Source organism: Rosa rugosa, chromosome 3 (genome assembly GCF_958449725.1).
Source record: "Rosa rugosa chromosome 3, drRosRugo1.1, whole genome shotgun sequence".
Classification (NCBI taxonomy): Eukaryota; Viridiplantae; Streptophyta; class Magnoliopsida; order Rosales; family Rosaceae; genus Rosa; species Rosa rugosa.
Window position 1 is genome coordinate 43,459,733 of NC_084822.1, and position 10,679 is coordinate 43,470,411.

Sequence of the window (10,679 nt, forward strand, 5' to 3'; positions counted from 1 at the left end):
CGGTTGACTTGTGACCTAATCAATAGAACGACAATCTTAAGGGCCGGAACGATGATCTCAACAACAAACGACGACCTCAATGGTCGACTTGTGACCTAACGAATCGAACGACAGCACCTAACGAATCGAATGACAATCTCAAAGGCTGGAACAATGATCTCAACAACCATACGACGACCTTACCGATAGATCAGTGACCTCATTGACAAGATGACAACCTCACAAAAAGATCGGCGAAGCCACTGACTGACTAACGACATTTAACAACTAGACTACAACCTCATCAACGGACCGACCAAAAGGTAACCTCATCAATAGACACACCGGCGACCTCAGTGACCGACCGAACGAATGACGATATTCCCAACTGACTAACGACCGTAATGACCGAACAACGACCTCAACGATAGTGTTGGGGTCGATATTGTTAGGTTTGATCCTCGCAGATAAGCTATGCTTCTACACAGGGACAAGTTCGGTTTTGTTAGGTTTGGTTTTTGACCATAACCATAATCATCAAACTAGACATGAATTTTGGTTCGGTTCAGTTTTCAACTGATTGAAACCAAAACCAGAGTGACTATTTGTTAGGTTTGGTTTTTGACCATAACCATAATCATCAAACTAGACATGAATTTTGGTTCGGTTCAGTTTTCAACTGATCGAAACCAAAACCAGAGTGACTATTTGTTAGGTTTGGTTTTTGACCATAACCATAATCATCAAACTAGACATGAATTTTGGTTCGGTTCAGTTTTCAACTGATCGAAACCAAAACCAGAGTGACTATTTGTTAGGTTTGGTTTTTGACCATAACCATAATCATCAAACTAGACATGAATTTTGGTTCGGTTCAGTTTTCAACTGACCGAAACCAAAACCAGAGTGATTAAATTTGGTTTGGATTTAAGATTCATCTTTATTTGTCCGTTTTAACAAAGCTCCATCTCCACTTCCACACTCCTCATCCCTTTTAGTCCTTTTACATACCTGGTCAAATCCTTAGATAGACAAGCAATTTCTGCACTATCTAAAAGCAAGCATAAATAAATAAGAAAACCAAACAATTCCAAATGATGAATGGAGGAGCATCAAGACGATCGGTACCGTACAGTTTCAGCAAGATTAAAGAATGGTGGAATCGAGATTGATATTGAACTATGGAATGGGAAGATATTGATATTAAACAGTTCTGATATCTTGTTAATCAAGCTTTAAACTAACGCATATCCATTTACTTTACAGACCTAGTCACATGAGACCATCCACTATCTCCCTCCGTCAATGGTTTATCCTCCAGTAATGATTCAGGAGAACAGAAAAAGAAGTCCAATCTCCCTTTTGAAACACACCCACGATCCCCTAAACCAAAAGTAGGATTATCAATTCCTGCTGGACTTCTGGTACCCAGCATTTTCAAACTAACAACACCATTATGCATCATCCTCTACATTACAATCTTCTAAAATACATTAAAATAATATATTATATATACTGCTCCATTCCTTATCAGAAGGTCCCATAACCCACTAGCAACAATAAGAGTCCCACTACAAAAGGGCTTCCATCATTTTCCACTACCCTCACCATTGATACAAAAAGAAGAGCATATCGAGTGAGCTTTTGACAATTCTTCTCCTTTGCTTTAACCTGGAAGACATGGAGGGCCTGCTCGTATATTTTAAGCATTGACATCGAACCCTGTCTTGACAAAAGTTGAAAGAAAGGCAAAAGCAAGAAACTATGGCATCTGACTTTGAATGCAATTGAAGCTGAGCAAACCAACTAAAGATGGGGGTAGGAACAAGACAAAATAAGGCATGGGACCCCAAGAGCATCTAGTGAGTTTTCCATGGGACAGTGGGAACACAGACCCTTTTTTTTTCTTGAGGTCTATGAAGGGGGATTCATTTCAGACTTGACAACGCTGGAGGTGTCTGGTGGTTGAGTGTGGTAAATTGCCGAGGCTAGCGAGATAGGCATGATGCAAAGAGCCTTTGATTGAAGGAACTGCATTGCAGCTCCAACATTTTCTTCCATAAGCTTAGCGACTTGTCGTTCTGTTCCATCATTAGACCATTTATCCCATGCCGGTTGGTTTCTACCACCTTCACCACCTTCTTCCTGTGATTAGGACAGAAGCATGGTTGTTGATAACGAAAAAGAAACAAAGAAAAAATAGCAAATTTAAACCGTTTTCTTTTAATACCTCAACTGAAGATAGTGGGATGTCCGTTACAAGTGGTGCGACAGCACCAGCTCCTCCCAATCTACTCATACTCAAAACCTGTAAAGCATGTGAATTGAGTGTATTAAGAAAAGAAGACACACTGTCACTTTCTTCATCATCATAAGAAGACTTACTCCACTCCAAATCCCAAACCTAACAAATCAGTCAAAAATAAACAAAAGCATCTACCATTGGTAATGGACTGATAAAATATTACCAATACAAGTTTCAAATTCAAATTATAGGAAGACTGAGAAGTCCAAATCTGCCCGCTGGAAAGAACAAACTTAAGTATAGGAACAGGGTTTCAATTATTGCTTCTTTTCTTTATAAGTAACAAAACACCCAAAGACCCTGTTTTGATTTTTTTTTTTTTAATTATGGATAAGTTCAAGTTCCAAGGACCTTTGATTAAGTTCAAATCTCGTAAATGCATACACTATCTGTATTTGCTACGATGATGAAAAAAATTTGTTTGACTCTAATGTAATAGGAGAGTATTAGCTAACTTGTGGACTCAAAAAACTGTACCAGTAAAGAATATGCATACCCAAAGGAAGACTGGAAACATTTTATGGTAGAGACAAACAAATTGAACTGAAAAATGTTGATATCACAGGAAATAAGGCTTGTCTTGCAAACTATATAACACAAAGAAGAGGGAGGAAAGAGTGTTAAAAGATATGTATTTATGTTTACTATACCTTTACTTGGAGTCTCAGGAACTTCACATAATCCATTATTTCGTCAAGCATAGCAGCTCTATCTGTCTGCAGAAACACAAGTAGATATATATAAGGATGGAGATAAGAAGAGAATGTTTAATGCCAGCTTGTTTGAGTTGACATCTGAAGAAACATCAACAATAAGCAAAATAGTCCATAACATACCAGTATTTCAACAATTCTCAAGAACAAGTTATAATTATACCAGCTAATCGAATGCCATAGTACCATGCACCATGTAACTTGATAGAAATGGTTATATAGGAATGCGCTATCATGAAAAAACTCATCTTTCAAAAGTTACAAGGAATCCCCAGTATGGAAGTTGAAGAAGCTCTTTTCACACCCTAACTATCTTAAGCAAACAGTACCAGCCAATCCAAAACCCAGAGTTTATCTTTTCATGCAATGGACCTTTGAACAACAAGCCAGGTAAAGTGTATTTGAAAGGATGTACAGCTATATAATGCTTCTGATTGTGGTCTTGAAGTTTGAAAAGGTTTCATTCAAGTGTGCCCTCTTGGCCTTGCAACATTTGAATACCAGAAAAATATTTCACAACTTCAAACTTCTCTGAGGTATAATAGATCAATAGTTACTGTAAAGTGGGAAGCCTAAATGAGTTAAAAATACTCACTTTTCCATGTTGGAAGGAGAAAAAAAATATATCATACAGTAAGACCATTAATTTAAAGAAGACGGGAATCCATCCTCCTCCTCATACATACAAATTTATGATTGCAGTTCCTAGCGAGCATGAAGAAAGATGAAAAGCATAACATGAAAGGAATGACACTGACCTTGTTCACACTGGGAACTAGTTCCTGCAACGCCCTAATTCTTTCGGCTATTCGTTCTCGGCGCAACTGTACAGAAAAAGGTGCAAATAAGAATGATTCTACAATATAAAGGTGGCAGAAAAGGAAATTTAAATTATAGTTCCAAGGTCTAGCACCGGAACAAGCTTTGACATAGATCACAAAGTAGTATACACTTTCATAAAGAATCCAGGTAGAGTTTCTTATGATACTCATGTTACTTACCCGCTCAGCAATGCTATGTGGATCCGTGGCTTGCCCTCTTCTGGCCCTCACCCTTGGTCGCATAGCCGGTGGATGCGGTGCTGCAGCAACTGTACTCGAAATTGGTTGCCCATGGAAAACCTGCAAAATGCCACAATTTATTACCAGGGACAGTAGTTCCCTACACTGCACCCAAAAGGTAACTATTTCACATAGCAATGGTATTGCATACTACCTATATACAAGAAAACCACAATATATTCTTGGTGGCCAGGGGGGAGGAAGCGTTTTGACAAGATCCCCCGAGCACGGATTAGTTTCTGGGCCTAGGAAGCCTTTGAGGACACCGTGTGATTGAACAATAAAAAAAAAAAAAAAAAAACCACATTGGATCCTAAAATGTAAAAGACTGTAAAAATATAAAATAAAAAAGGCATGTATTAACTGAATTGATTTCTACGTTTCTGAACACCTAACTTAAATTATACTCAAATGAGGAAGTGCATGTGTTAAATCATTATGTTATAATTACCTTAAACCCCAGAATAAAAAACTTTGGCTCTAAACCCACATGCACAGCCATAACTTTTCACATGCTTCCGCTTTTTCCCCCCACCCCCTATTCCAGAATGCTTATGGATATTTGGTTTTTCATGACTAAAAAAATGTATGTCCTCAGCTTTCTGTTTGATTCTGGCTAGACAATCAGTTCCCATTTCTCAAATCCCTTTGTATTTTACCTCTTGTCAGATAAGAGTACTCGAATCTCATCCAATTAATCAAAACCCAACTTACCATCCTTGTTTTCTTTCGCTTGTCTTCTTGGTTATTAAACAAACACAATAAAACCAAATTAACTGAAGACCAGGCAATTAGCATTCTAAACTCATTAAATAAACCACCCGAAAATCCATTCACTCAGATTCAACCACTTCAAGACTTAAAAAAAACTTTTGAGCCAAAAAAGAGAGTGATTAAAAGTTGGGGGAATCTTACATTTTTCACAGACGAAGCTCTACTATCAACGACGTCGTCTCGAAACCGCTTCCCACTCCCAGAGGCCTCCTCCGGCTTCAAAAACCCGGCCTTCCCCTGCTCCAGGCTCAACCCTAACGGGAACACTCCTCCGTGGTAGCCACCTCCGCCGACGCCGCCCATGTGGCCGGAGCCGTCACCGGAACTGAGCTGGAGCATCATCGAGGAGGGAGCTCCGGCGAGGCCTCCGTCGCCTCCGGTCAAATTAGCATCGGCGGAGGCGAAATTGGGGAGGCCGAGAATTTGCTCGAGGAAATCGTCGGCCTGAGCTTCGGAGGGGTTGTTGGCCATGAGCAATCGGCCGAGTCGAGGTGAGGTGAGGTGGGGGGGGGGGGATTGGGCTAGTTAGGGTTTTCAGAGAGCATCTACTACATGCAACAAGATAGAGAAGAGAGAAGAGAGAAGAGGCCTTTTCAGTGTTGCTTTGCTTTCTGCTCAGTACTGAGAGAGAGAGAGAACAGACGAAAAGTGAGGGTGGCTTTATCCTGCTTAAAAATGTTTCTATTTCTGTAAAAGGGGCCGTACTTCTCTATTATTACATGTCAATGCCATTGGATTTGGGGCTTTGGCGGGCAAATCCCACTTTTGCCCAACCCGTGAGGCCCAGGTACAAAGTGTGCAGCCCGTAACATTTCTAGGCCCAAATACAAGACCCACTTTGGAATGTTGCTGCTCTCGTTACTTAAGGTCGCAAGAAGTCAAACTAACATACGACATGTTTTGATATGATAATGAGATAAACAACTCAAAAGATCTGTATGAGGATTTGTTTTTGTAAAAATTAATCATGTTAAACTATATAGAAATTTACATGTCATCGACTTAAATCGTAAAGAAATTTACATTTCATTATCATGAAGTTGAAATTAGAACGTTTTAGACACATGTATTGTATTGTGACATAACACAATACTTCATAGGGGGAGTGGATTAATTTGGCTATTAAAAGTTTCGATTTTAAGGTGGATTCTTAAAACTCTATCTAAATATTTATATGTGAAATTGGAAAGCTATTTTTCAAATAGGTATCATGTCTTAGTGTATGTACTATTCCGACCGTTTTGGTTGTTTCATTAAGACAATAAACCGTTTCTTCTGTTAAAAAAAAAAAATATATATATATATATATATATTAGGTACACCAAACTATTTAACCATTTTGGAAAAACAATTAACCCATTACGTAAAGGGACAATTATTGATAAGCGTTACTTTATATATTACTATATTTAAGAGGAGAGGTGACAGATTATAAACTTTCATATTTTGACGGACGAAAATAATAAATTTAACCTCAATTGCAGAAAATAACGTAAGCTTTTGAGACGCGATTTGTAAACATCATTAACCAAATGGACAACTGGTGTGCAAGGGATACAATCGTGTCGGCAAGACTAGCAAGACGTTTTTACGAGAAGAGAATGAGAAGTTAGTCAAGTTACCTTTGAATTTTTTTTTTTTTTTTTTCCTCCCGGTATACAACGGCCGAGAGATTTATATAAGATAAGGACTAGTGTAACGTACTGCTGACTTGGGAGTTGGGAGGATTAGCGTACTAAAACCCGGGAGAAGACCACTGAAAGTGAAAACCCTACAAAAGCCTTGGCATTGTTTTATTCTCTTAACTAAATGGCTTCGTCTCTTAAATCTGCGACTGGTTTTCTTCACCTGAAGAAGCCTCAAAGCCCATTGTTTTTCCGTTCCCTGGCTCAAAAGTCCACCCTTTCATTCAAGAAATTTACTCCAATGGCTTCTCTGACCACCACCAACACCACCGTCGGCCTCTCCAAAACTTTCATCAAACTGAAGGAGCAAGGCAAGGTATGTAAAGATATCATCTTTTGGTGTGCCAGGACTATTTGCATGTGCTTTCAATTGAAGCCCTGCTGACAAATTTGCAGACCCACCAAATGCAGGGCTTGCATTTGGCCTCAATCACCAGGCAAATGCCAATATTGTTTTGACATTTTGCTGCTGGGGCTTCATTGCCACATTGGGTTTGGGGAAGAGGGTGCTGATTGATTAGAATCCACACTTCGTATGACTGTGACTTTAATTGAAGTAAATAATGGTTAAATCAAGGGTTCGTAATTGTACTAGTTCATTCGATTAATTGGTCAGAAGATATGATTTGAATGGTGTTGAGCAAAGTTTTTATTTGTTGTGCCCTCTTTAGATCAGTTAAGTATCGGAGTATTTAGGTTTCTCAGATGAATTTTATTTGAGGATCAGGATTTGTGGTTGGTTTTAGATGGCAAGTGTTTGTTTATGAGGATATGTTGTTTTGATCAACATGTGTCTTTGCGCAGGTTGCATTAATCCCTTACATTACTGCCGGTGATCCTGATCTATCGGTCACCGCAGAAGCATTGAAGGTCCTGGATTCTTGTGGATCGGACATAATTGAATTAGGTGTGCCATACTCTGATCCATTAGCAGATGGGCCAGTTATACAGGTTGATAGTCTTGTATCTTGTCATTCTGTATATTCTCTTTGACAATCTTTTAACTTCGTGTGGCATTTTGTAGGCTGCAGCCACTCGTGCCTTGGCAAGAGGGACCAATTTGAATTCAATCCTGGCAATGTTGAAGGAGGTACCTTTACATGCAATCTTTTATCATCCGACCAATTTCTTGTAATATTATTTCCAGAATTTGCATATAAGAAACTTATGCTACTGTAGTAATATCATATTTGCTTACAAGTGAAAGCATGCTGAACATAACTATTACTGTGACTAAAAATGAAATATGCTGTGGTTGCTGCAACCTATGAAATATGCTGGATCCAAGCATCTAATTTATTCTCATATTACCATACTTCATATCTCTGTGATGCACACATAAGAATTGTTATCATGTCATTAGCATGAGCTCCACTCAGATTTTCTTACATATTTCTTCATTAAGTTATGCATGATATACTTATACACATTGTGAAGTGGCTAGCAGAGAAAGTATAACAACTCCATTTACAAAGTATGACAATTGGAATAATCTTATTATGTAAATATTGGTGAATGGTCAGGTGATTCCCAAACTGTCCTGCCCAATTGCTCTCTTCACATACTACAATCCTATTTTGAAGCGTGGTGTTGGAGAGTTCATGTCCATCATTAAAGACGTCGGTGTACATGGTACGTATAAGTAATTGTTACTGAATCTTATGAAATCTTCAAAATGATAGTATTTATTTAACTACTTGTCAATGTGATATGTACACACATTGTAATTGAGTCCATTTATTATATGTTAGGGAGGCCGTTACACCTACTGATATGCATCTTTCCTGATCATATTAATACCCCTTAATGTAAATAGATAAATTGTTATAGTTAGTGTATACCATCAGTTTTTATTACTATGGCCTTGGGAAAGTTCATCATGTTTTTCAGGCCAAAAAAATATATATTTTATCACCTTACAAAAGGATAGCAAGCTGCAAGGTATTGGTGGTTTCTAGTTGCTCATTTGCCTTTCATTGAGATGTGGACTGTATAATATAATTTTTTTTAGCACAAACCTTTTTATATATTTTTGGGTGCAGACCTTATTGGAAAAAAGGTCGGGGTGCTGAAATTTTGGTCTTGTATTAAGTTCTCTTTCATTTATATATATGTAAATCATAAGAGATGTGACTAGGTTTGTGATTCCATATCTGTTTGTAGGACTTGTGGTTCCAGATGTTCCATTGGAAGAGACGGACATTCTGAGAAAGGAAGCCTTGAAAAATAATATTGAATTGGTTCGTTTCTCAATAACTTTTCTTTTGCATCCTTTTCAGACTGTGAACAGTACTTTAAAAGGCTTTATGCTCACTTTTGGATCTGCTTGTATGGTTTACAGGTATTACTAACTACACCCACCACTCCAATGGAGCGAATGAAGGCCATTGCTGAAGCTTCCGAAGGGTTTTTGTACCTGGTGAGACTCCTTTTCTTCTGTCCTCAAATTGATTTTGAAATATTGGTCTTTTGTCATACATCATGATAATAGCACATGTATTCTTGGTAAATATGCTCTTAGTAGACTTAAGAAACTGTTGTGTTATGAAAAAGTTTCATCCTTTGGCTTGATTAGAAAAGTGGAGCTATTGTGTAGTACTGTAGTAGCTATTCTTGGTATCATGGAAGTGAGGACTGAATGTGGGTTTTGCAAAGTTTTCTTTTTTCTTGTGTAAGCTAAACACCTCTTGGTAGAAAATTTACAAGTTGTGTTTGCTACATGAACATATATCTTTTATTTATGAAGATTCTCTCTCCTGTATCCGGAGATCAATATCACATGGCTAAATACATGTCATCATTCATCTTTTTGAATTATAGGTGAGCTCAATTGGAGTTACAGGGGCCCGGGCATCTGTGAATGAACGAGTTCCTGCCCTTTTAAAGGAAATTAAAGAGGTTTGTCTTCTCAGTCACTTCTAACTGTGTAGGATTTCATAGAAATCTTTGTCGGTGGAGAATTTGAGTGTTCTATCAGTTCTGTGCATCATGACCTAATGAGAACCATGTTGTTTGATGGAATGGCATTTGATTATTTGCATAAAGAAAAAAAGACATGATACGCTTTTTAGCTGAGCAAGACCTTGATATTATTTGGTGCTTAGTGCAATTGTGCTAGAATTGATATATATGTATACATATATATCTTTTAAGGTCCTGTACAAAAAGAACAGTTCTATGTTTAAGAGAGATAGTTAAACTGATTACCTGACTGGAATATTTGAGCAGCCGGCTCAAATAACATTAGACAGTTGATATGATCCCTTCAACTAATGTGCTTATCTTCTATGTGCCAGGCTACATCAAAGCCCGTAGCTGTTGGTTTTGGCATCTCAAAGCCTGAACAAGCTAAACAGGTTAGTATCTAATATACATTAGAACGCCTCGATCTACATTGTAGTTTGCATACTTTAATCTCATACCAGTATGCATGCCTTTACCGCGATCAAGGTACTGAATCATGAATGTTTTACAGGTAGCGGGGTGGGGAGCTGATGGTGTCATTGTTGGTAGCGCAATTGTGAAGCTGTTGGGTGATGCCAAAACTCCCGAGGAAGGGTTGAAGGAACTGGAAATTTTCACCAAGTCTCTGAAATCTGCACTCCTTTGATCACATTTCTAGATAGATTTTTCTTTTCAAACTACAGATGAGTCCTATGTAATCCGAAAGTTCCCCCTATTTATAGCAATTATGCTGAATCTAGGTCAAACCTGCAGTTGTAATTTACTCAGAATTTTCTTGCAAAACTAAATTACAGAACTTTGTTGCAAAATTCTGAATGAAGACCCCAGTATCACATGATTCACATCTACTATTTTATTTACGGTCAGCCTATCAAACATAAGTTAATTTAGTTATATGTGTTTCCAAGAGCATAGGCCAAGTATTGGAAATTGGAGTTTTTTTTTTTTGGTAAATAAATTTTTGGGCAAACATTATAAATGGTCCATGTGGTTTCAAAATGTCTAATCTCACATAAACTAATATCATAAAAAGAAACTTTGGTTATAGCTATGAAAGTCGAGAGCTTTTTCTCTCGAAGCTTTAGCGGCACCTCCTTAGGGTTGCTTCAAAGGAGACCTTCGTCGCCTCCACACACCATTATTTCTCACTGCGAGGAAGATAGGGTTGCGAGTTGCTTGGCAGCGTTTGCAGATTGGC

At 38.1% G+C, this 10,679-nt stretch overlaps 2 protein-coding genes across 3 annotated transcripts; one reads left to right on the forward strand and one right to left on the reverse strand.

The window, feature by feature from the left end:
* Window positions 1–1,182: 1,182 nt before the first annotated feature.
* Window positions 1,183–5,451, reverse strand: LOC133739392 (transcription factor UNE12-like). The gene is made up of 6 exons (XM_062167171.1): window positions 4,974–5,451; window positions 3,999–4,118; window positions 3,756–3,821; window positions 2,935–3,000; window positions 2,210–2,287; window positions 1,183–2,124 (listed from the first exon to the last, which is right to left on the reverse strand). The coding sequence occupies exons 1-6, from the start codon at window positions 5,301–5,303 to the stop codon at window positions 1,894–1,896; spliced, it is 891 nt and encodes a 296-aa protein (XP_062023155.1). The 5' UTR covers window positions 5,304–5,451; the 3' UTR covers window positions 1,183–1,893.
* A 1,085-nt stretch (window positions 5,452–6,536) lies between these two features.
* LOC133738284 (tryptophan synthase alpha chain) lies at window positions 6,537–10,319 on the forward strand. Of its 2 annotated transcripts, XM_062165791.1 has the most exons (9): window positions 6,539–6,833; window positions 7,322–7,468; window positions 7,542–7,607; window positions 8,041–8,149; window positions 8,681–8,757; window positions 8,859–8,936; window positions 9,338–9,415; window positions 9,814–9,873; window positions 9,993–10,319. In XM_062165791.1, the coding sequence occupies exons 1-9, from the start codon at window positions 6,642–6,644 to the stop codon at window positions 10,125–10,127; spliced, it is 942 nt and encodes a 313-aa protein (XP_062021775.1). In that variant the 5' UTR covers window positions 6,539–6,641; the 3' UTR covers window positions 10,128–10,319. The 2 variants fall into 2 exon arrangements, with proteins under 2 accessions (XP_062021776.1, XP_062021775.1); XM_062165792.1 differs by lacking the exon at window positions 7,322–7,468 and having other exon boundaries at window positions 6,537–6,833.
* Window positions 10,320–10,679: the final 360 nt, after the last annotated feature.

Coding starts and splice junctions, on each gene's coding strand:
- LOC133739392 (XM_062167171.1), bottom strand. CDS start 5,303: ATGGCCAACAACCCCTCCGAAGCTCAGGCCGACGATTTCCTCGAGCAA. Junction 3,822..3,998: donor CACATAGCATTGCTGAGCGG/GTAAGTAACATG, acceptor TTTTCTGTACAG/TTGCGCCGAGAACGAATAGC. Junction 3,001..3,755: donor TAGTTCCCAGTGTGAACAAG/GTCAGTGTCATT, acceptor GTGTTTCTGCAG/ACAGATAGAGCTGCTATGCT.
- LOC133738284 (XM_062165791.1), top strand. CDS start 6,642: ATGGCTTCGTCTCTTAAATCTGCGACTGGTTTTCTTCACCTGAAGAAG. Junction 8,937..9,337: donor CCGAAGGGTTTTTGTACCTG/GTGAGACTCCTT, acceptor TTTGAATTATAG/GTGAGCTCAATTGGAGTTAC. Junction 9,416..9,813: donor TTTTAAAGGAAATTAAAGAG/GTTTGTCTTCTC, acceptor TCTATGTGCCAG/GCTACATCAAAGCCCGTAGC.